The sequence below is a fragment of the Pyxicephalus adspersus genome, chromosome 6 (assembly GCF_032062135.1).
Source record: "Pyxicephalus adspersus chromosome 6, UCB_Pads_2.0, whole genome shotgun sequence".
NCBI classification, from domain to species: Eukaryota; Metazoa; Chordata; class Amphibia; order Anura; family Pyxicephalidae; genus Pyxicephalus; species Pyxicephalus adspersus.
The window spans coordinates 68,636,024-68,663,397 of record NC_092863.1 but is presented as its reverse complement, the minus strand read 5'-3'; the positions used below and the strand labels follow the sequence as shown (position 1 = coordinate 68,663,397).

General features: G+C 38.1%; 1 protein-coding gene across 1 annotated transcript in view; it reads right to left on the bottom strand.

The window, feature by feature from the left end:
• NUDT12 (nudix hydrolase 12) overlaps positions 1-8,059 on the bottom strand; it is a gene marked incomplete in the record, with an annotated part of 16,945 nt that extends 8,886 nt beyond the window's left edge. Inside the window, 2 exon segments of the mRNA XM_072416112.1 lie at positions 2,773-2,968; positions 7,946-8,059. Of these exon segments, the coding sequence (XP_072272213.1) occupies positions 2,773-2,966 (194 nt within the window).
• Positions 8,060-27,374: the final 19,315 nt, after the last annotated feature.

Sequence of the window (27,374 nt, the reverse complement as noted above, 5' to 3'; positions counted from 1 at the left end):
TATCCACCCTCATCCTCGGTGAATTTAATGTTGCAGTGGATGAGAACAACCATCCTTTTTCAGCCAAACTGCTCTCCATTGCCTCCTCATTTGACTCAGAACATAAACGACCCCACACACATCACCGGACACACTTTAGACCTGGTATTTTCCAAAAACTGCAACCTCACCCGTCTTGACAACTCTCCATTTCCCATTTCTGATCACTACCTTATCACCTTCAACCTATCAAACTCCTGCCCCCCTTTGCCACATCCCAGACCTGGTCAATGGCAGAGAGGTATTTGTAACCTTGACCATAGCCTATTCTCAACTGCCTTATGTCCCTAACCCCAATCCTCTCAAAAATCACATCTCCGGATAAAGCTGCCACTCGGTTCAACCACACTCTTTCTCTGGCTCTGGATGAAATTGCCCCTGCCACCTTCCGCTATCTCCGTCCTGTTAACCCCCGTCCCTGGCACAACAATCACACCAAACAGCTACAAAAGACTGTTCGTGCAGCTGAGTGCGAGTGGAGAAAATCTGGCATCAGCTTTGACTTCATGGACTACAAAGCCATGCGACAAAGCTTTAACACTGAGCTCAATGCAACCAAGCAAAATTATTTCTCCGCTGTCACTTCCTCTCAAGCTTCCAAACCCACGCAGCCGCTTTTCAACAATTGACTACCCCCTAAACCCCACACCTGCTCCCCCCACAACAACATTCTCTGCCCACCTACTTTAGAGATAAAATTGACAAAATCAGACATGATGTCTCTGCTCACCGGTCACTCCAACCATATCCACTCTTTCCACCTGAAAATCATCACTGACCTCCCTCAGCCCTGTTACTGTGGATGAAGTCTTATCTCTTCTGTCATCATCTCCATCTACTACCTGTCCGCTTGACCCAATTCCCTCTGATCTACTCCGTGCCCTTTCCTCCACCCTGGCCCCTGCCAAAACCGAACTATTCAAACTCTCCCTTTCTACTGGAATCTACCCCTCCGCTTTAAAACATGCCATAATTCTCCCTATCCTGAAGAAACCCTCACTAGACCCCTCCCTACCTTCTAGCTACCGTCCCATCTACCTTCTCCCATATGTTTCCAAATTTCTTCAGCGGCTTGTCTAATAAAGACTCACCCATTACCTGAGCACCAACTCTCTCCTTGACCCCCTCCAGTCTGGTTTTTGAGCTGCCATGAGGTGTATTACAAAATTGTGTCATTTACCATACCTCTGTGAATCACTGTCTGTAGTTATTACAGATTTGTGACATAACATAAAGTGTCCCTATTTTTTGTACAGCGCTGTGTATTATGCTGGTGCTTTATAAATGAAGTTTATTATCAATAGTAACAAAAATAACAACGTTTGGAAGTCAGTGTATCAACATGACAACTATGCAAGTAACAGGTTCAATTTGAGATATATTTAGAATGTTATGGCTAACATGAATCCCTCCCTCTTGTCTGCTGCACATTTGAAAGGCCATACGTTGGCATAAACAGCTGAGGAATGATACAAAGGTAGGTACACCTAACTTTTTAGTAAAACAGTTAAACTTGTGGAGGTTTAAGTTACAAATATTTTGGCTTGTTGGGTACCTCCTTTTCCCCAAGGCTACTTACGCACGTTAGATAATTTCAGCTAATTATCGCCTCAGGGGTGATACTGGATGAAAATCTGGCACCTGTACAGGGGCCGTCTGATATCGTTCATGGATCTGTCCTGGTGGATCCACAAATGATTGCAATGCAAGTGAAGGGGAGACAGCACAGTGGGGTGCCACTGGCTCGTTCTCTCCCCTCCTCTCTCCATAGAGCAGAATGCTGCTGTATGTACAATGCTTGCCTATGCATCTTTTAGTTTTTTGTCCTTTTCAACGACAAAAATTTTACGTGTGTACTTAGCGTAACAACCAGTAATGAAATGTTTTAAACCCTTCTGTTGTCATCTCATACCATATTTTAGGCCTGCTGACAACATTACTGTAACAGGTATAAACTCACATGTGATGCTGAGCCTCCATGAAGGTGGGGTTTTTCCCATATTTTATCCTTTAATCCCACTTTCAGTATGGGTTGACAACACAGTTCTTCTATTTAATCAGTGTTGGCAGCCTTTTTTATTTTTAATGCACAGCAACCCCTCCTTTCCTCATCCACATACCATATAGGAGACTAGCTCTGTGAACCAAATGCAGTAATAGGCAGGGCTTAGAACACTGCTAGAAATGTCAGTACAGTAGTGTCCCTGTCTTATAAGCTTATTACAGGAAATTAGGGGAAGAGTGTAATTCTGGCAGAAAACAGGTATACTCCAGTACTGCATTTTTAGCTAAACACAACATTGGGTAATGTACATGTACTGCAGAGAGGTACTGAATACACACACTATTTTAACATTTTTATTATCTTTTATGTATGTGTACAAAGCACCCACATATTACAATGCACTGTCCAATAAATAGGACCATAATTCTGTCAAGGATTTAAAAGGCTCAGAAGAGCAAAACACATACTTAAAATGATGGTTGGAGAATTGCAAAGCGGGACTTTTTGTTAAGCAAAAGCAAGCATTCCAACTAATCAGCGTGCTTGAACTCATACCCAGGTATAATTAAAAGATGTCAAGTTCTGACGCTAGGATCCTTTCAAGCACCAAAAAGATTCTGTACAAATGAATAGCTGAAAACTGAATGGGGGAAAGGAGATTATTTTTTTCTATCAATGCAACTAATAAGCCTGCCTGGGAAGAATTGAAAAGTAAGACACATAATTACCCTTTTTCCAGCAACATCCTCACTACATCAAAGTGTCCATTCCTAGCTGCGAACATAAGAGCACTCCATCCATTTTCAGCGGTTTCATTAATGATTGAGGATGAATGACTTAGAAGAGCAAACAACTTAGTAGTATCGCCCTGAGCACAGATGTTGTGCAGCTGATCAACCATTTCCTTCCTGGGATTCTGCATTTCTGAAACACATGAAAAGAACAGTATTATTACAGAAAACAACAACAAGATCATTGCATTACTGGTTCCTGGACACCAGCTACACAATATAGGTCACTCTCATTTAATAAAAAGATTTCAGGAGCAATACAAACATTTCATTAAAAAATATAGTAGTTTCCACACACCATGAATCATTTGTGGCACATCTAAATGTCTGTCTGGCCTTGTATTTTATGTTCCCCTGGTGGGCGAAACTCTTTGAAGCGTTGCTGCTAACTAAAGCCAAGACAAATTCTGAAATCAGGTTAGTAACTGAATACTGTGTATAAATCAAAGTGATGGACAGAATGTCAGTATGATCGTTGTTGGGACAAAGTCCTTAAAGCGCACCTAAACAACCTAGACAACCCTTTTATTTAAAGTAAAAATTTTGTTTGTTTGTTTTTATTTAGGTGCAACACCATTTAAAAAGAAAAAAAAAAAAAGATGCTGCACCGCCCCTTTAATTGTTGATTGCCTCGGCAGAGCCTCCCAGGAAACCTATGTCATGCATCCCGAGAGGCTCTTGACTGCTCCTTCTGCGCATGCCCAAGCAGAAGGAGCCCTTTCATCAATACAACAAAAAATTGCCAATCTCATGCATGCTCAGTGACATGGGCAATTTTTATTGTAATCTACGTCACCTGATCTTGCGCTTGCGCAGTGTGAGATTGGGTGATGCAGGAAGAAGAACCCGTAAGAATTGAGAAAATGATGTTGGCGCCTGGCACTTCCTCTGCTTCGGGCCAAAGACAGATACCAGTATGATACGGGATCGGATGGAAGAAACCTGTTTGACTGATAGACTGCTCTGCGGAAGAGAAGGTAAGTGTGATTTTTTTGTTTTGGGTTTATTTCTGCTTTAAGCAAGGTAAAAAATCAAAAATGTCCCCTCTACAATGAGATGTTAACTATCGTAGCAGCACAGATTGCAGCTCCTACCTTTCCAGCGACCCCTTCCCCTCTTTGAGGATGTAAACAAGCTGGCTGCCTCTTCTTCCTACCTCTCCTCCAGGGGCTTCATGGTATACCCACTATATTGAAAGATGTCAATCCTGTTCAGCCATTCCTGTAACAGATGTTACAGAAAAGTCCAAACTCCAGAAAGTCTAAACCTCCTTTGCAAATACTGATTAGCTTCACTTACAACGACCAGACCTATCCATTGGGTGCTGCAAAGCAGATTCCAATGCTCTCCAACTCAAAACTACAAAAATGTTTGACAAGTTACCCTTTAATGCGGCCTTTTTTCAACCGCCTAAACATGGGGGAAACAAACATTCAGGTCTTAGGAAACCCTGGCTATAATTACTATATCCATAGCTCACACAACGTTAGCTTGGTGATCATTAGGAATAATGACCCATACATTGCTGGTCAGTGGGAAGAATGTCATACTTACGGATAAACAAAAAAAAAAAATCATTGGTGTCAACGATTTCTCAACAAACCCTAGCAGCCTTTGGGGGAACCCAAGGGATTCATGAAATCTTGGCTGAGAAACACTGAGCACAATATGTATAGGAGAGAGATCAATGCATATCAGCCTAATGAAGCCTTGTAGATAACTGTAGATGAAACTTGTGTCTGATGATAAGAACAAACCAGGATTCTTAGTTAAAATGTAAGGACAATGTAGAAACACCGATCACACTGACATTCTTTCCACCACTTTGCTTTTTACACTGTATTTAGGTATTCTGATTATAAAATTTACTTTGGCTTTAGTTAAAATGATTATATTGGCGGATCAGTTTGTCCAATGATCTGTTGTTATCTAGTGTGTGTACTGATGGTGAATTATTGGCCGTTTTAGGATACCTTTGTGTGAGGAGAAGAAATGTGATACATCACTACCCGATCTCTTAACAATGGTCTGTGAATGATCATATGTACAGATAGTGCCTGGGTTACATATGACATAGGGACTGTAGGTTTATTCCTAAATTGAATTTGTATGTAAGTCGGAACAGGTACATTGTTTTAAAAAATGCAATTAGGACAGATGTTTGTCTCAACATATTATTAGGCAGAGTGGTGTCAGTATAAAATCCTCACTGTGAGCTAATCACAAACAAAGCAAAAAAAAAAAAAAATCTTTATGGAGCCTGGACATTCATTAACTTCTGGAGCAAGCTGTGCTTTGATATGCAAAAAGAACTGCAGAATTTGTCTTGGTCAGTAAAGAGTTACAAAAAGCTGCAGAAAAAGCTCACACCCCTAAGATCACCCACAACCTCAGCTGTGCTTATCAAAAAATTTATTTTTTCATGCAAACCGCCCCTCCCCCCTACAAGGCTGGTCCTGCACACGAGTGAGCAGGGAAGCCCGGTATCTAGGAGGAGTCCATATGTCAGATGTCCTTAACCCAAGGACTACCAGTATACTATTGTGTGCTAATCAGTTATTTATAGAAAACATCCTTATATCACTGATCGTTCATTATAACATCTGTACCTAGCACTAATAGATCCATACCAACTGCCTGAAGTCATTTCAATTGCAAGGAAACTTTTCTATCACAAAGATGTTCCAATTTAATATTAAGTTAGATAATTCTCTTGCAATAATTGCCTCAGGGCTAGTATCGGACGGGAATCCGGCACCGTACCGAGCTCGTCTGACATCGTTCCTGGATCCGTCCTGGCCAATCCACAAACAAGAGTGTTTGTTTGTAATACAAGTGAAGGGGAGAGAGCACAGCAGGGTGCCGCTACGTCGCTCTCCCCCTCCCCTTTCCATAGAGAAGAACGACGCTGTATGTACAGCACTTGTTAGGTCTTTTGTGCAAAGGATCGTGAAAGATCCATTCCAACGCCAATGATTGAATGTCTGTACGTAGACATGGCCCATCTCCTTCCTACAGCAGCATCAACCTGGAAAACCAGCTGATCCTGACTATAAAGGTGACAGGGCTTTAATAAACCGAGCCACTGTGCTACAGAGGCTTTCTAAAACGTCTTTAATATGACATAATTCCTTTCACTTGTATCCAATACACAACAGGAAGTTAGAGGAAATCTGTAGAACGTTCAGGACTATTCCACATTCCTGTACTGATTCAGTCCATGCAGATTTCTGGATATCCTTCACTTCTGAATACACTGGGACAAATATAGGGGAACAGAGTAATTATTAGAGTAAGTTTCCTTCATAGGAACACAGTCATAAAATTGACTTTTTATTGAGAGATGGTGTAAGCTGTCATTCCCGACCTAGTTCCAGGAATTCCTAAATCACGGACCCAGAATGGGTATGCAGCTCAGGTGTTCTGCCAATTGTTATCTGAATGCTTGTTTCCTGTGTGTGACTGACACTACTGAAACCAAAAGATCGGCTTTACATCCAGGCAATTAGCATTCTGTAGATGGAGTTCAGCAACGGCAGCTTCCATTGTCTCCCTGTGACTGGTCCACTTTAAATACATAATAGCATTTCCAAACCTCCCCCAATTGGCATAGCTAAAAAAAGAAGAATGCCTTGGATCTAGAAATACTTTAATAAAACACTCTAAGGCAGGGGTCGGCAAACGCCGGCCTTTAGGCCAGATACGGCCTAGCCGGTAGTTCGTTTTGCCCTAATGCCGGCCGTCAACCCGTGGCTCCGGAGCAGCAGGTTGCCAACCGGATCTGCCAGGGGGCGTTAGGAACTACCAGAGCCACCTCCTTGCTGTTGCTCCCCTATTTACCGCGGCGGGCATTGATACCTCCGCCGCCGAGGTAAATAGGGAATGCTCCCTCAAGGTAAAACCCTCTCCTCCGCAATGCATACGGAGCAGGGGGATTTCACTTCAGGGGGCGTTCCCTAGTGGTGGGTGGAGCCATTAGGGCAGGACTCAGAGTCCGGCCTAGTGTGCTCCCGCCCACCCCTGAAATGGCCTAGGGGTTAGTTGCCTACAAAGTAAAGTTATAAATGGAAGCAAATGTTCGTTTTATCTTCCCTGATTGGAGAATGGGGGTTGTGGCTGATTGTTAAAGTAGAACTAAAGCTAAAAATTGTGAGTAGATGGGTTTTTTATTGTAGATGGGACAGGCGATGTCTCTTCTGCAATAAAACACACACACAATCTTTGGTTGAATGTACACTGAGCTACACATGTGCTGGTCATTCTGGCCTGGCCAATCAAGATGGACAAAGACCTGGACCTGGAAGAACTGGGTGCAGATGTCAGTGCTGGAGGTTTAGTTTTGTATATCAGCTGTGGACTCCTTTTATAGCTGCATGGTATACAATTCTGAAAATGCGTGTCTCAGCAAGAATCTGCCATGTGTACAGCAGTCACCTGACCTTGTTCATCAATCAGTCAGGGCAGATTCATGAATATTGATTGGGAATGACCGCTGTGCAAATTATTGGAGAAGAGCCGCGGTGCCGCTCACTCGTCCTCTCCATAGAACAGAGCCGAACGATGAACGATGACATCCTAATGTGGGTACAGCCATAGGTAAGCCCAACACATAAACATTTGTGTATACTTTGTGATGAGAGCCATTAACAACAAATGGAAACCAATTATTATTATTAAACAGGATTTATATAGCGCCAACATATTACGCAGCGCTATACATTAAATAGGGGACCCAATGCACCGACACATCTTAAACTTTGTGTTAACACCCGTGTGGTTCTGCACAGACGCAATACACTTGTGTGACCAGGCCCTGCGCTATTGTCCATTACCCATAATCCATTGCAGTGTGTACACACAGACCAACATGAAATATATATATAATCTGCATATGATGGCTGTGTGCTATCACTAGAAGAATGTGCAATGTTTAAGATTCCTCTCTGCTTCTTCTCCCATTACACAACACATTCTTATGTAACTGGGCGCCCCTTCCACACATAACACAGCTGCTGGGGGACTACAAGTCTTGTGTCTTCCCCAGCTGCTGGGGGACTACAAGTCTCAGCAATCTCATGCTGACCGCTGTGTATGAGCTGCGAGACATTACCGGGGACTGCGGACACAAATCACCTGGACGACCGCTGGAGGATCACTGGGAAAAGAAGACACTTCCGTGTACCGTACACCTCCTAAGAGCGGCGCCTCCTTCCTTCAGGACTCTGTAGAAAGCAGCGAGGAGTATATTATGCTGAGCATGTATACTAAGAACTATGGCAGCTGACCTTACTGTAGAGTTTATAGCAGAGTGTCCTTGGCTTAGAGGGACAGTCCCTGCCTTGCACAAAGATCTATCTGTGTCATTGTACTTCCTCTAATACACATACTGATCTGACAAATATGTAGCTAATGACAACTAATAAAATGTCTGGGGATTTATAAAGAAGGCTAAGCATAAAATATCCTATAGGGATAAGGGTTTATCTGTGTGTTCTGCAAAATTTGGTGTTCAGAAACCATTATGGAGAATTATAATAATGTGTATGACATATAACACTTATATTCCTATGCAAACTTCAAATAGGCAAAATACAACACAATGCCGTGTACACCAGGTTGTACAAAAAAGTACACCATGTATTATTATTACACAGTATTTATATAGCACTGACATATTACGCAGCACTGTATAAAGTCCATAGTCGTGTCACTAACTATCCCTCAAAGGAGCTCACAATCTAATGCCCCTACCATAGTCATATGTCATCAATGCACTCTAAGGTCAATTTTTTGGGGAAGCCAATTAAACTAACTGCATGTTTTTGGAATGTGGGAGGAAACCAGAGTACCCAGAGAAAACCCACTCAGACACTGGGAGAACCTGCAAACGCCATGCAGATAGTGTCCTGGCCGAGATTCGAACCTGGGACCTAGCACTGCAAAGGCAAGAGTGCTACTTCTGAGCCACCGTGCTGCCCATCAATTCTAAATTGGACCTGTCACAGAGAAATTATTAGAATATTAATAAACTAGTGTTTTTTGGGTTTATGTCTCCCAGGCACTTACTACCACCTCCTATTCATAGCTAACTGGGATTGCCAACACTTCTGCGGATATTTGTATACATTTGCAGGTATTTGTAATGTCTTGCTGAGTTTCTTTTTTGACTGAAGGATTGCAGGCATCAAAAAACGACAACAAAAAAGCTTGTATTCGGGTTGCAAGCGTTTCAGTTCAAGTCTATAGAAGTGGTTGGGTGGCAAAACTGCCCCAGCATGTAAAAGAGAAAAAACAAACCCAAAAGTTTCAGTCACAGCCAATTTTTTGCAAATAGTTTTAAACATTCAAAGTTGTAAAAATAATATTAAAATGCTTAAAACCGCTAGTGTGAACCTAACCTAAAGAATGCTGATTTCTTTGATGTAAAGCTGATCTTTTGGTTTTTGTAGTGTCAGTCACACACAATATTAACTGAACACCTGAGCTACATACTTATTCTGTGTCAGGGGTTTAGAAGGTAATACAGGCTGAGGATCAGAGCACCAACCAAGGTGTATTTCTGGAGCCAAATGGCAGCTCACGTCATCTCTCAGTGATAGGTCTACATTAAGCTAGGTTTATTCTGTGGTGGCCAGAAGAAGCAACAATGAAACCCCAATATTTTTATGTCCTTGGTAATTACAGAATGGCCATTTGCAGTAAAACAGGTGCAGCTTCATGTTACACTGGTGAAAACAGATTTACACTACACTAACCAGGCACATGATGAAAAAACAAAAACCAACGAAAAAGCAACAAAGCCAAGAATGTAAACATACCTGATCAAGGTTAGATCATTCCAACATGTCGGGTAATAAAGAAACACAAAAGGATAACAAAATACATAGTAAAAATTGACTGGGATGAGGCTGTACTAGTTTACATGTGGAATGCTGAGGTGCTCTAAAAAAAAACATATATTTGTTCCTAAAGGCCTTTAAATTTGAGACAGGCTGCTGGTAGTACAGTGCAGGTTGCCTACATGCCTAAATGGTATAAATAGGCATACAGGTATGTATGGCATACAAACAAGGTTTACTAGTTTATTTGAATGGTATTTCTACTAATAAATGGTATTGGTATTTCTTAAGTAAATGCCCAGTTCATTACTATATTCTGTGTCGGACCAAAGCCTCACTTTAAAAATTTGTGACTAGGCAGGGCTTTATTGTAGAAAGGGACAAGCGTTGGAAATCTCCATCATCTTTGCAGCCACTTTCTATGTCCATACAATTCAGCAATGACTCCATGACAGGTTTCATGATGGTGACAACAGTGAATCTTTGTGATATCTGCTAAAAATGCTACTTTTAGTCCCCTTCAGAACTCTGTGTGAGAGAATAATACACAACTGGGAAATGGGAATATAGGATTATCACCCGGCATCAGGAAATGCCTGGACAAGGCAGGATTACTGAGTGTTAAAATAATGAAAGACATCATTTACATTAACATATAAATAAATGTTAAATGAGATTGTCGTGCTTTAAAAAAGGTATATGCTTATTTATCCAAGCTCAAAAAATAAAAATCAAACCTCTACAAATGGAACAGAAAACTAAAAAATAAATTACTGCATTACTTATTTTATTTAAACAACACTAACTATACACATTACAAGAATTTCAAACTTAGTCACTCCTTCCCTGCTTTATTATTCTTAGGCTGGAGTGACCCAGAACTATTTGGCTATCATTGTATAGCCGGAGGTTGTTGAAGGGCATTCTCTCTGGCACTTCCTGACATTTGTGTCAGGTCTTGCATTCTCCTATGCTCCAGGGGCTCTAGCTGTGACAGGTTCTCCGGGCTGCCCATATGTCCTGTCTTATAAATAGTGTTACATCATTTTGCATATTGCATACTTAGCAAAATATATGGCCTTATTCCAGAGGAGAACGTATTCAGTAGCAATGCTCCTGTTTAAATTTGTACACTCTTTACTTTTGTTACAATATGGACAAAGCATTGTGTTTATATTTGGATCTATTTAAAGCTAAATACACAATTAAACTCATTATATGATTTCTGTTGTTTGTACTGTATTAAGGTTTTTTTTCCCCAGCCATTCCTGTGATTTACACAGCCCTGTGGCTTGGTGGCATGACTCTACTGTAATTAGCAATACAGCTGGTTCGCTTCTCCACTCCTTACTTGTGTTTGGACAATAGGGGAGTAGCAATAGTCTAAGGAAATCATTTCTCTGCGGTGCAATGCAAAACATATGCAACAGTACCCTAAAGTGTGTAACATGACTAAACAACTACACCTACCTCTTAATGCACTAAAATGCATGTAATAAAAAAAATGCTGAAAAAAAGAAAATGCTCACCAAAAAAAAAAAACAAAAAAACATGTTGTACGCTAAAAGTGTGGTTATAGGTGTGACCAAGCCATGTGTACAAGAGTGGTTACAATAATGTTCTTTTTCCAGCACCTACTTCAATCTAATGGTCAATTAAATAATGTTCACAACCATGATTCATCCACCTTTTACCCAACATTTATACATTTCAACACCAGCTTCAATAAGTGTACTGTGAACTCTGAACTGTGAACATGTGTATTCATGATTTAATGATTCATCTTTTTTTACCCATTGATGCCAAAGTGCAAATTCAGGAATAAAGTTGGGTGAACCCTTTTTTAAATTGACCCCTAGATGTGCATACAAAACTGGAAATTAGAACCTTTAGTCTTATTGTTTTATGATTGTTTTTGCTGTTTTTTTTACTTTTATTATTATTATTATTATTATTATTAATAATAATAATTGAAAATGAGTTGAATAAATGCTTGTCAAGTTGATAATCCTAATTGGACTGACTACATTAAACTGAAATCCAGTTATTGACTATGTAAATTATAATAATTCATTTATATTTAAGAATTTTTCTAAAAACTTCACCTGAAACCTGCAAAAATATTCTCTTCGCCATATTTTTAAATGAAACTTTAATAAAAAAATATTTTGGCAGCATCTTGAATGTGTTTACCATTGCAATTTCATATATTACTTGTTTGATCATTTTCATACTTTCTGTGTAATTTGAGTGCTTTATACCAAATGTAGTGAACTCTTTAATAATTAGAAGCTGGTGGAAGTTTCCAATAATACCACCAGATGGCAGCATTGTCAAAAAAACTTTCTTCTGTAGGAACAAAAAAATTCTTCTATTGAAAAAATAAACCATTTATTACTAGCAGAGAAAGCTCAGCAAACATATCACAAAACCATGCTATTTGTTAAATAATGCTAATGATACATGATCAACAAATATTTTTATATAATAAATGACCTCAGATCATCTTTGATTGCTGAAGCTATGATCATTAATATCATCCATATTGTGGTTCTTTATAATGGCTTAAAGTGATCATATATTCAATAGAATAATTATACAGCAAGGCATAATCTAACCATCAATTTAAAGCCGTGACAATTGTGCTTTCAGTTTTATTTGAACAAATAGGAGAGCGGTTTACAGTGGAGTAAAAATTACCTATCTAACAATTGATTCATTGATTAGGGATGGGCCATGCCTGCTTACTTTTTTAATGGCAAGTCTTTATTGGAATCCCATGTAATAGGATGACAATGTAGGAACCAAAGTGAGAGACAAGGGCAGTATGCTGCCACCTTACAACCTTGCTGCCACCTTTTTGGCAGGGTTATCAGGTGATATTTTAATAAATGCTCTTTAAAAAAATAACATTTTTATTTTTAGAGTTTATTTACCATGTTTGTATCAGTTTTAAAGGGGATAATAAGTGTTCCTTTGAGAAATCAGCTCTCAAAAGTCTGACTCTGCTATACCAGATCCACATCCCAGAAAACATATGATTTCAAGAATCTGCAGGTATGACTTCAGGCACTGGAATCTGTTCTCAGGAAAAACTTCTATTCTGAATGTCAAAGCCTGCATGTCCCCTAATTGTCCACTAGGTGGAGCTGAGGCTAAGATTAATGGTCACAATGCAGACAGAGCAATGTAAAGGTGCTGAAGGCATGGCCAATAGGGTTCCAAATGTTTGCCTTGGACTGATGTAGGGTATACATTTTAATCTTGTCAAAGTGCCTTACCCTCCAGCAGTACAGTTAGATTTGCCCAATATAGTCTTTACTTTTAGGCATGGCCAGATATGTGCCAGGTGCAACCTATGTGCAAACCTAATTTCTAATTATTTATAGACAATAGGCAATAAACTTCATTTGCTGAACAGAGATGTACAGATGTTTGTAAACACAATCTGGACTCAAGTACAAAGAATGCGGAGGAGGAAAAAAGTGGACTATACAGAATGCCACAAGTACTGTCATGGGGATGAAAGCAGAGGGATCACCCAAAAAAGAGCAGGACTGAGTCCAAGCTTCTGTATATTATTTATATTTATCAGGTGTTTTTTATTAGGGAGATCACTTATTGTAAATTCCCCATCTGACTATTTAGTGCCTTTATTTCAATGTTAGGTCATTGTTCCTGGCAATAGAATAAGTGAGATACCATGGCACAGGAGACAAGATACCGAGACTTCTAATAAAACAAGCTGATTAGAAATGTAACATTAAACCCTTAGAAAATATTATTTTTTGAGTGTCATGTTTTTAGTGACTTTTTCTAAAATATATTTTACAATGTAACAGTGAGGAACTTTTTATATATGTATAAATATATATGTGCTGTTTATTAGAAGCAATTTTTCGTTTGTCAGGCGGTAAAGTGTTTTTGGTAACATAGGAAAGCATTAGAACCCATGTCAGGTTTTTTTTTTTGAGTTCACATTTTCCCTTTTTCTGATAACCATTGCCAACATGAAAGAAATAATAGAAAAACAAAATACTTGTCATTAGAGATAAATAGAAAAATTCAGAGATCTGGTTGATCTGATCTGTTTCCACAAACCGCCATAAAGAGAAGGAGGAATCATGGATACAAATAGCAAGGCTCAGCTAATCCAGCCATCACAATAGATTATCATACTCTACATGTGAGTGACAGCTAAATGTCAGATTGTAGCTCAGATTATTCAAATTCCAAGTCCTGATCCGAGGTTGGAATAGCTCCAATATGAGTTGGGATCAACTATCGGATCCCCACTACTCGTCACTAGAACAAAAGGTAAATGGTAAATATTTATAATACAGATCCTAAATTTCCCTCCTACAATTTCTGTGATTTGCAGATTTCCTATTCTGAGCAAAGCTGAAATGTAATTTATGTCTTGTAAAGAATCATACAAAATGATGCCTCCTGTTGTGTTCTCTCACAGGTACTATTTTTATGTGAACACACCTCTAGACAAGTAAATGTATTTTAGAAGAAGCATTGTTAATAAATAGATGTGAACTCCCATTTAATTATTATAAATAAATGGGACTTAAATAGTACCATCTAGATTGTGTCATAAAAGACAAACACTCCATTTGATTGGATGGCAAAGTAAAAGAAATTGTGGAAATGCATTTTGTTTTTCTCAGGATATTTCCTCTCGAATAATTTAAACAGACTAAAAGTCAGTGGCTGAGCCAAACTGTGATAAACAATATAATTACATTAAGGTGAACAAGCACAGCGTGCTATTCTTAGTCTATAAATCCCAATACTATTCCCATGTGATTTAAATAAATGACAGCATATACAAAGAGCCGGATTTATTTAAATTCTTCAAGGCTGGAGAGGATGCACTTTCATCAGTGAACCTGGGTGATTCAGCAAACCTGCAGTGGATTTCTTAAAATCATTTGCTATTTGTATTCAATCCTTTAGCATTTCCATTCCAGTTTTTTTGGATCATCCACCTAAACAGGTACACAATATAAAATATAATGCACAGTAATAGGGTAAACCTACCAAACTGCTCAAAAATTGCACAAATAACCTTTAGTTGTGTGCCAGGAATCTGTGATGGATCTTGGCACATCATGCCCATGTGATCGGAGCAACTCAGTAAATGATCCCTAAATCCACAGAAGCCCAGTTGTATTTTAGGCAACAAAACCCCACTATTAATCAAATGACATTCCGCTTTTCTAACTGGAAGGTGCAAATTGACATGGACCGCACATATTTAATCATAAAACAAAATGTTATCGTATTGAGCAAAACAAACAGTGATCTTGTTTGGGGGACAACTGGTCGAGAGGGGATTTCCCCCTTTTTACAGATATTTCCTCTAAATTGCATCCTTCTTGCATCTGAAGGACCAGAACCAAAGGGTAAATCTTAAAACCAGGTAAGAGGCACGTATCTTCTGCAAGCTATTAATTATGTTATTGTTTACATGACAATAAAAATACACTAAATCAACATTGCCATTTGAGCTTTACATGCTATTTAAATATTATTACTAAAATCTAGCCTTGTTCACATCTTTCCCATCTGTTAGAAACCCTGCTATGGCTTCAGTCTTCCATATTTCAGGACATCACCTTTCTTTTTGTTTGTGAAATTGATGGGTCTTCTGCTATACTATCCTCAGCTTGCTCTTGTGTTGGTATGTACCTGGCTCTGTTCCCTGCTCTCTGGTTGCTAGCCCTATTTACTCCCTCCCTACTTTCTGCTTCTAATTCCTGGCTGTCCTGGTTTATTGACATACTGTATGTTTGTTATCTGCCTTTAACCCTGTGGCTCTATGATTGACCTTGTCTTCTGCTCCTAATTGTGTTATACTGCTTGGTGTATTTATATCTTGTTTGGAAACACTTGTTGCTGGACCACATGCTATGTTTTGGATTGCTCACAGCATTACCTATATGTCTGGGGTCATACCTATGCTGCTTAAAGTGTTCACTAATTACTTCTGTCTGCAGAGACGTAACACTCAATCCAGTATTGCTATGGGCACTAAAGGAAGTAATACCCCCAGCAACAACAGTTTTGAATTTATCATTTTCTGGACCCTCATTTTGACCTTTTTTTCTATCCCATCATATTGTTACTGTTGATAGAGTTCACATATTCCTTCCATCTTTTATTATTTCTTTTGTACACAATTAAGGATTCACATATTTGGATAGTTGTAGTAAACACCCATATCATTCATTATGTGCCGATTCTCAACTCTTTTGGTAAAGCAGCCCAACTGTTTTAAACTGGTTGTTTGTAAATTTTAAATGTACACAGAGATTCTTACCTTGTGCCTCAGTAGATCATGTACCTTTTGAAAATTGTACAAAACATATATACATTCGTATACTTTAGGTTCACCAGTAACTGATGTGATTGGATATGCTTTAAAATTTTTATTAAGGCTCACCAACTAATTTGTGCCATGACAATAAATGAGGAGAAGAGCAATGTGCAGAAATCTTCCAGCTCCATGTAACAGCTGACATAGCAGGAAAAGAGACAGTAATGGATGTGGAAGCAGAACTAGCACACTATAAACACCTTGTAGAGGTAAGGAGAGGCCACCCATATGGACCAAGGCCATCAAGCTTGGTGAGACATTTAATAACTTATTAATCGAGTAGGTAGGTAAATGTGTGTCGCTTCTTCGACACTAATCCATGGCCTATATGCTCTCCCAACGAAAACATTTTTAGAGCCAGATTTTGACCTACACACTGAGCATCTTAGAATGCAAAAACAAGCTACAAACACAGAATTAAGTCACAGAGCTAAGCTCTACCACCGACCATGACTGCATACATTCTAAAATGTAACACACTTTTAAAGTGCTCTGTCTTGTCATTTATTTTTTCAGAGATAATTCAGTGGGAATGCTGGCTGCACGATTTGATACATACAAGCAACCGCGCTGTAAATTTTGCAGGATAACATAAAACATGTAAAAGTTTGATGATTTTTATTATATGATCCTTTTAGGAAAAATGTATAATAAAAAAGAACTATCAAAAAGATGATCAGCGTAAGGATTTCATCATGTTAGCCTGTGGAATTTTCTGAAAAAAACAAGAACAAGCAATCATTGCCTACATTCCCCGATAAATAATGTTATTTTTCCTTTTCCTCAGTAAAATCATCATCTAGGCTTAACGGCAATCATCTCAAACAGCAACGTATCTTTTTTTCTGATTAGTTCCTCTTATTATCTGAAAAATCTGTGATTGCTGATATTAATGTCATTTATAAGATATTAACTGGAAATCTATAAAGACCGCCTCGTCATATAAAACACAAATGCCTTGATAAAAATTGGTCTTGTGTAACCATTTGTGGTTCTTTATTATTCAGACAGTAAAATAACACAGTGGGACTCCAAGGCAAAAAGCTTAACACAAGAAAGAATTACATAGCCAGCTCTCCCTGTGATACGCACACCTCTGTTGGTCAGTAGGATCAAGCTGCGTTTTTATGGTTTATCATTACTGCTTCCTCGCTCAGCTCCCTGTTCACGGGACAGTGGTAAGACGACTCTACAGAACCTACATTGATATCAAAGTTTGGACATTCTCTCAGTGATCAGAATATTGAGGCTTATTTGGTAAAGGAATTGGGATTCTTCAGTTATTCACTTATTCATTTGTATGAACAAATTAAGTAAATTAAGAGGAAATGGATAATTGAAGTGAATGATAGTAAGAATTTTCATAAAGAAATGTGTGAAGATTCAATTTAATTAGCCAGTCCTGTGCAGATAAAATAAAAAGCAAAGCAACACAAGGCTTAAATTTGGGCGATCTTATAACAATGCATATATTCTATGGAACTCAATTAGGGTAATCCAGTGGGTGGCTGCTTGTTAGATTCTTCTTTTCAATTATGTTCTATATATATGAACATAATCACCTTACTAATAAGAATTCTTTTACTCATGAGAAATGCTTTTGCAAAAAACAAAATAAAACAATACTGCACAAGTAACTTTTCACTATTGAGTTTTGCAAATATCGGTTAACGATGAGTGGTGGTGTTGTTCTGTTGTGTTGATCTAATGGAGACCCCCAGGCTCAATCCACATGGCTCTAACGGAAAAAATAGTCTCACCTGTTGCAGTGTCAATTGTGATCTTCAGTACTGCACACAAAACAAGCGCTGAAGTAACAGCTAAATAAACAGTGAATTACAAATCTGAGGTGTTCTACCTGCCTAAAGTTGGAATCCAGGCACTTTTGATATTTCCGATTGACATTCACACTTTTAATACTTTGCCACTACAGGTAGTGCCTGAATTAAGGACATCCAACATATGGACGACTCCTAGATACAAATGGGGCTTCCCTGCTCGTTCATGTGCAGGACAGAGGCTTGATGGGGGGTGGGGGCGGTTCGCATGACTTGCAGAAGAAATCTTTTGCTGTTCTGTAACCTCTTGTAACTCTTTAGTGACCAAGACAAACTCTGCAGTTGTTTGTTCTTGCATATCAAAACACAGCTTGCTCCAGAATTTAATGAATGTCTAGGCCGCCTAATGTATTTTCTGCTTTTTCTGTTTTGTTTGTGATTAGCCCACAGTGAGGATTTTATACAGTAACTACCTAAAAATATGTTAAGACAAACATCTGTCCTAATTGCATTTATTAAAATAATGTAACTGTTCCGACTTACATACAAATTCAACTTGAGAACAAACCTACAGTCCCTATCTCATATGTACCAGGGGACTACCTGTATTGTTCTAGTACACTACTATACTCTACTTCCCTAGGTCAGCTTTGCAAATTCTTTTGACCTCTTCCGAACTATTGGACTGTGCCACTATTGATTAAAAACAATGGACTTTTCTCAGCCCGACTACCCATGTAACAATGACTTGCCAGTGTGTCTTGATGCTTTTACAGTTTATGTGTATGTGTAACTATAGAGGATCATTCATACTTTTGTGTTAATGTATTTGCAATAATGCAGGCAGTCCATATTTTATGAATGGCTGGATCACAAAGCTGGAGTAGGATTTAGTTGAGAGCGTTATGCACCTTAAGACTCAAGTTTTTCTTTATTTACATAATGGGCTCTATTTATAAATTATTCACCCAGTCAATCCCCTTGAAATTCGCTGACAGAAGATTGTATCTCTCTACAGCAGAGGTCCCCAAACCCAGAGAGCATGAGAGCACGGAGACCGGCTGTGGTCTGCGGCTCTGGCTAGTAAAGGACCCTGCTGGGGTAGGCCACCGGCCAGAGCCGCTGACCACGTTTCCTGCAGGCTCAGGGCGGTGAGCGCGTTGTGTCTCTGGATGCCAGAACCCCCCCACTCTGAGAGATAGAGCGGGCGGGTTCTGGCATCATGACGTCACTCTGGGTGAAGTGTCTTCCTCTTTGAGTGACGCAGGACTCTGTCCATTCAGTGGTCAGCGAGCTGCAAAAGATTGGGCACCACGGCTCTACAGGTCTCTTTTCAGTTCCTAATAAAACAAGGACTCATTTTGCCACCTAGAGGCCAATCCTCAAAAATGCACAGCTGTCACAATAGCAAATGAATATGAAATCAACAAATATTATGAGCGAATGGACAGGGGAATAATTTATAAAGAAAGCCTTTGTGTTAGGATATCCTAATGTTTTCAGAGATCTGTGTTGCTGGATGAATCTAACCACTATGTTTGTGTATTGTGTACTATCACATGCATCGTCTTTCTTTCTCCTTTCCTGCTTTTGCTTTTCTTTTTCTTTCTTTCTTCAGCTTTTTCTTTTTTGTTAAAAAAAGTCTTAACTATCCACTACTTCCTCAACAAATTGTTTTTCACTTTTTTTGTATGTGGGAATACTATTTTTCAATAACAAGTTTTACACACAAAAAAAGTGCATGTATTACAATACATGTAAATGGGCCTTAGTGGTTATTTTAGCATTTTCCCTGAAGCATAGTATTTAAAATTACCTGGTATCTTCATCCTGACTTGAGATCTCGTTTAACACCCTATAATGATCAAACACAAAGGATGGGGTTTTCCTTATCCTGTTTTTTGGTATTTCAACTCTTCGTTTTAGTCTCCTTGAAATTTTGGATCATTATAATGTACACAGAAATTTCATTTCAAGTTCTTGTAAAACATGCAGGTAGTTTGAACAAACTGTCAGATTTTTATAGAACAACTTAGATGAAATCTGTTTATTTACTTCTTTCCATCCTGTATTATCATATGCAGTGAAGGAGACCTGCTGTTTTCTTTCATTCACATCTGATAGAAGAAATGTTGTGTTTTTTTACCATATTATTGTGTGTAATTTACCTTTTTGTAACATCTTGCTTCATTCTGAAACCACCTGGAAACATAAAAACTCCTAGTCTGTATACATTTCCAATATATTATCATGTGTTGTATGGGTTTTACTGGTACCGGTATAGCCATAACTATATATATTCATCAAAGTCAATTTTCATCCCAAATACAAATATATTTTTATTTAAATTGGACAAATTGGATAAATTGTTTCCTTCCCTGCTGTTCCCTGTCTGTTTTTGCTAGATAGATTTATATATATGTTTTTTGTTGATAATTATTTTTATTTACAGATAACATGTACTTACTCCTGAAGAAGATTGTCTATTAGCAAAACATGTTGGGTTTGTTTCCCACTTGAGTACTGCGCTGTGAACTACTAGATTATTTAGAAAGAGCTTGTCCCTCTTCCTGGTTCACCCTTTCTGCCTATGTTAAAGTATATTAACCACCTGAGTGATAAAAAAAATTACAATTATCGATAAACCCGAACTTTTCTCACTGTATGAAAATACAGTGAGAAAAGTTCGGGTTTATCGATCACTTACCTGGTCCCGCTGCGATCATCTAGCCTCGTGTTCCAGCATCGTCCTCCAGCGTCGATCTCCAGTGTCGTCCTCCAGAGTTGGGTGCCTTCTCCGAGAAGAAGAAGCTGGCCGGCGGAGAAGAAGAAGCCGGCCGGCTTTTTCTTCTCCGTCCGTAGCGTGTGCGTGTCCCTCGGCGATGACGTCGGCGCGTGTGTGGGAAATTCAAATTGAAACTCATTCAAACACATTTTGTATTGGATTGAATACAAAGGACATATTTCTGTAAGTTACAGGTCTACAATTAAAAAAAACAAATTCATGAAAAACAGTGTAACGCTTTTGGAACAGAAATCTAGACATCAGTGTAACGCCCAGGTGGTTAATATATAGCACTGCATATTATGTTGGTGCTCTATAAATACTGTTTAATAATAATATTATTAATAATGCCATAAGATCCATGCATTGTTTCTTGTGAACCTGACAGCTACTACTACACTCTGTCAATAATTCACTCACTCCAATAAGTCATTCATTCTGAGGTCTTGATAGTGTTGCCAGGACCTCAGTGAACATTTATTTAGCAGAGGGATGGGTCGTCAGGGAGGTCTCATATTTGGACATCACAGGGCGCTGAAAATAAACATTAGTTAAAAAAGTACTAGATATTTTTTCTACTGTGTTTTTTCTAGGCTTGACCTAACCTTTTTTTGGAATGAGTATGGGGTTATATGTACTAATATTCCAGGGTGAGGGGGTGAATATCAGGAATCCCCTATTTAATATTCCAATAAACTTGCTGCCCCCATTCAGTTTGTTTTATTATTATTTTGCATGTCCTACAACCATGTTAAGAATGATCCATTTATTTACCTTTTTTCTTTTTGAAGGTAAGACTGGAATTTAGCTTTAAATATATGTCTAACTTTACCAAGCTAAATCCAGCCCCAAGATCCTGGTTAGCCTCTAATTTTTTATAAATACATTGCATTGGCATAATTGGTATTATCTGAACTGTTGCATCATGTCTTATTAATGTACGATTGTATGACTTTATTGTACTCGTTAAGGTTTAAAATTTCTCATGTTTTGTGAGGGATAGACACATAACTTTAAAAGGCTTTTAAACAAGCTGTTCTTCTCCTTTTTCTTTTTTCTTTAAATAGGGGTTGCAAATAGACATACACAGACAGTGACACAGGGGGAGTAGAGGACCCTGCCCAAAAGAACTTACAATTTAAGGGGTGGGGGATGTCATCTTTGGTCATCACTGGATCCTGCAAGGGTAATATTAGTTGAAAAAATTATATAAAGATACTTTTTGTGTTGCATGTTCATATCTAGAATTGACCTAGCTGTTTCTGGGAATATGTAAAGGGATACTATGTACCCCTGCACTCATACGAACCCAACATCTCTCTCACATTGCAGCAAACATAATACCAACTTATATATTTTTTTTTTTACTGAAATTGTGATCATAGCTTACATTGCGACTTTTTAGGCATTTCATGAAAAAATACAAAATAGTAAAAACAAACCCAACATCTCTCTCACATTCCAGCAAACATATCCCCAACATATATTTGTTTTTTGATCATAGCTTACATTGCGACTTTTTAGGCATTTCATGAAATAATACAAAATAGTAAAAACAAAACCATACTGACAACATCAAAAATAAGGAAAAAAATTACATATACTTAGATATTCCTGTGCATTAATACAGTCTGTTTGTTTGGTAGAACTCTTCTGATATTTTATTTAGTGGGGATATTGCTAACCCTGTTTTTTTTAATTTTAGAGTCTGGACCAATAAATAGCGCAGTTACTGTATATGAACTTATATATAAAGATGTCTCCTCTGTGGTTTTTAACTCTTGCTTCTTATTACAGTATATAAATGTGTTATCTGGTTCTATCATATGTTATTTTCTCCTTGTTTTGTGTTGTGTTTGTGTTGTTAATCTCTCTATACCTTGCTTGGTTCTGTTTTGTTGTTTGTCTTGTTGTTTAAAACTAACAAAAAATGTACTAAAAAGACATCTGAACAAACTGCTGAATTGATATAAAATCTTGACTTCCCCTGTGAAACTGGAAGTAAGCTGCTGCAAAGTTTGGTCCATTTTGAGACCCCAAAAGGTTTTAGCCATAATCAACAAGAATGCACAGCATATTGTCCAGGTCCAATGTGCATATTTGTCACAGAACCATGAACTCAGTATCTGACAATGTGATAGAACAGAGAGCTGACAGACATACAAAGTCTCTTCTGTTTTAAAAAGCCTTCCCATCAGCAGTTTTTGAAGATGAGATGATTTTTAAGATTCGGCCTAATGCCTTCTCCCACCTTTAAAACTTTCTTATTGCTCAGATAATCCATTTATCATATTTAATTACCAAGAGAAAGGCAGAAGGAGATGTTGCCAAGTCAAAATATGGACTATAGCTGCATATATTCCTGGATCTAATTTTCATGTTTTAACTATATGTAACGTCTGCTTTATTTTTTTCTTCATATGCGTAGTTTGAATTGTTAACAGGTCAGGTAACAGGTCATTTTAGGCACAGTTTTATTGATTGCTGGATATCATTAGCTCTAATTTTAGTTATATCATAAGTATATCATATCAAATCTTATATCAAAAGTTGTAGTTTGATCATAAGTAAAATTTACTCACCAGACCTTTTATTAGGTACACCTGTTTAACTGATTGTTAACACAAATATTTTTTCAGTCAATCACATGGCAGTAACTTATTTATGCATGTAGATGTCATTAACATAACCCACTAAAGTTTAAAGCAAGCATCAGAACTGGGATGAAGGGGGATTTAAGTGACCTTGGTTGTTGATGTCATACAGGCTGGTCTGTCATAGTTTAGAGGAGATCGTTCCTACTAGTTTGATCTGATAAAAAGACAACAACTCCTTACAATTGAAGTATGCAGAAGAGGAACTTTGAATACACAGCACATTAAACTTTGAAGCAGATGGGTTACAGCAGCAGGAGACAACACCTGGTTCTACTCCAGTCAGCTAAGAACAGACGCCTTAGGCTACAATTAGCTCAAGCTCATCAGAAATGGACAAGTGATTTGTAAAATTGTAAAAGTGTTGCCTGGTCTGATGAGCTTTGATTTTTGTGTGACATTTGAATGGTGGGTTGATTTTGGCATCAGCAACATGAAAGCATAGATGCATTCTGTTTGTATCACTGGTTCAGACTGGTGGTGGTGGTGTTATAATGTGGTGGATAGGTATATGGCACTCCTTAAATCCTCATTTAAGTGACACAGCTTACCTTAGTGTTGTTGCTAACCATGCACATTACTTTATGACTGCAGTGTACACAAAAGCTTATATCATATCAAAATGATTTTACTATGCCCAAATGGCTTCCACAGTCACCAGATCTCAGTTTAAAGATTACCTTTGGGATGTAGTGAGACAGGAGAATCACATCATGACAGTGCAGACAACAAATCTTCAGCAATTGTGTGATGCTTTCATATCAATAGGGACCAAAATCCCCAAGAGATGTTTCCAGCACCTTGTTAAAACTATGCCATGAAAAAATATGGCAGGTCTGAAGACAAAGGTTGTTGCAACCTGGCACTAGCAAAGCGTACCTAATAAGTAGCAGTAAATGTATTTGATCACTATAGTGAACATTTAGATTACTGAACAGGTTGGAACTTATGTCAGTAGATCACTCTTTCACTTTATTTATGGTAATATACCATATGCTGGATCTATTTTATTTTATAAAGGCAGCATTCCTAGCTCCCAGTACTGTCAATCTTTAGATGGTTTATAAATAAAATGCTATATTCCAACAGAAGAAGCTAATGTGTCCCAAATATAATAACCTGCATAGGATGTTATGTATTTGTTCATTTTTTTGCTTAACAGGTTGTATTGAATACATTCTACCAGTAACTATCTTCTATTTCCATCATCCTGTTCATTAAAAATGATTGGTCACCAATGACAGTCATTACGTGTTTTCCTTCAATGTGTATAAATTTTCTGCTAAAAAGCCACCCTCTTATGTTTTCTTCTTTCAATTTATGATTCAAACACCAGGAATCATAAAGCCCTCTTGTGCTTCACAAAACTCACTTAGCAAATTGATCTGACATCAATGCTTATATAAAAATCCATGTTAACTTTGTGACTCTATCATCCCGTTCAATTCATCTCAAAGGTCATCTCTCCCCATCCATATGAAAAACATAAGGTGACAATGTTATTTGAAAAGTGTATTAAATTCCTATGTAATCTGCACAGTTTACCATCATGAGTCCAGCAATTTTCCTGTGTGCATTTTATCTTACAATGGAACTTGTTAAATTAATAAAAAACAATGCTTTTCCTAATCCTCCTTTCATATCTCTGCTCAGCAGGCCACAATTGGGGAACTGTGCAGCACAGCACACTCCCAATTTTCCTTGCTGTGACAGAATGAGACTTAGGATTTTAAAACAAACATGGCTATTATTTTAAAAGTAGGTAGGAGCATTTTCTACATTCTCCACTGCGAAGTAATATGTTTCCTCTGGGTTTTGCATATTGTTGTCATTGATATTGGAATATAGTAACTGAGTTTACCATGGTCAGTAGCCGAGCAGTTTATTTTCCTTAAAAGTTAGGAAGTTGCCAATTAGTTGGTAAGCAATACAGACTGTGGCTATAACACAGCATAGGACTTCTGCAGTGGATCATGAAGTGTTATGGGCCCAAAGCTGTCTGGCTTTTTAATAAAAGATTAAAGCAACATCAGCTGGGAGATCACTGTTATAGTGGATGTGAACTCAAAATATTAATATTTGCTGTCTTATAGGGGTCATCTAGAACTGTAAACTCTTCCTAAGCATTGCTTTAAAAAATATATCTCTTATTTTGTGTTTGTGCTGAAAAATAGGTGCATTTCTTGTGTCTAGTCAGTTTGTGCTTTGAGTCGCATAGCTGTAGGTATGGAAAAGGTGATCATGTAATGGAGTGCTGCCACTGAATGAGAGTCTCAGTATACTTGAGTAAAACTCCATGATGTCACTACTATCCAGCGTATTGTTCTTCTCATTTCAAACTTTCACCATTGGTCATCAGCTCATCATACATTAGGGGGACATTGTTGATATGTGACGGCAAAAGATAACATGAGAAGGTTGCCAACAATATTCAAAATATTATACACAACAATGAATTTTGATGGGCAGTTATAATGATGCCATAGTCATGGGATTTTAGGGAATTTTATCCATAAGTATCCGCCACTTGCACCCACTTTTTTGGTTTTCTACGTTTCCCTGGTTTAAAGAAAGGAAGCAGACAGGCTAGCATAGCAAGACAGTTATAGTTTTGTTAGCTGGCTGGCATACATTTAGGGGTCCCACCCAAATGCTCCTTGCTATGTAAGTGGCCCCCCAAGGTAAATAATTTGCATGTTCAATTTAGAGCTTGAAGACACACTTGCTTTTGAAGTAGCACCTCCAATGTTGTGTTTTCACAAGTTTTTGAACTTGTTACTGCATATTTTTAATGCTGGGAGAGATTGACAGTTTGGGTGCTAGTAGCTATGATGGAATACTGAGTATTCTGAAAATTTCAGGTTACGACCAACATTCAAGTAGATATGAAGGTTTGTACACAGTGAGTTATTAGCCAAAAAAATGTGGTCCCTCATTACCATGACACCATAGGATATGGCCTATGTGGCCTTTTGAGAGAATGGACCCTGTCCATGTGATTGAAGGGCACCTATACTATAGGAGCTGCTGTTGCTGAATTCATTCCTAAAGATTGGTTAGCTAGTTTAGTGGTTTTTTTCTCTTTGATTGATTATGTCAATCACCCATGAGCCCCTTCAGTCTCCTCTTCATTGCCTCACAGATGAAGAGCCCAGCGGGGGGTGGACAGGGGGGATTTATGACAGGGTTGGAAGTTTAGGGGGGATAAACTAAGGTAAAACCCAGACAGATCAGTATAACCTGGGGTCATATCATCCAAAACCCCAAGCTGAAAATGTGAGTTTATCTTCACCTTAGGTACATCACATCTTCATAATAAATAAGCATTCACTTTAGTAAAGTAACTTTCTCCATTCCTTTATTAAATCAAACCCATAACATGAACTATTGCTGGAGGTTGAACATTTTTCCTAATGTTTTAAGACTTTTCTCCCAGTGATACAATGAAATGTAGCAGACAAAACAACACTACGTACATGTTTAATGTACAATGTTCTTGGAAATAGTGATGTTTTGTATTTGAATAAAGCTGCCTGTAGAGAGTGCTCCTGTACAGTGAAATGAAATATGAAATTCCACATAGATTGGTTAATATATCAAGCTATTAACATTATAAAATTGTTCTTTACTTTTAAGTATACCTTTAGCCAGACAACTTTCTATGACATTTAGAATTGTTTTCTTTCTTCGTGACCAACCTTTATTGATCTTCATGTAGAACATCTATTTGAGGATGTTGCTGAATGGTGACATATAAAATAAAATGCTTGCCCTATTTACATGAATCTTTATGTAACGCCATCCAAACTGCATAGTTTTGCTAAATGGCATGCCTAATTTTATCAGCTTGGTTTAAATTCCTAAATTTGTTACTGTTATTCTTTTTCCTAATATTAATGTGTCTGCCAATGTTATTTATCTTTGAAGTGTTTTATATGTCTGTCTTATAGCTAGAAATACTAATCATTTATTGATGTACTGGATCTTTACTAGGTGGTGTAAAACAATTTAAACAAATATGCAAAGAAAGTTATACTGCAGGCCTCGTTTTTCAAATAAAAAATATTTTGGTAGTGAAAATGATGAAGTTATATT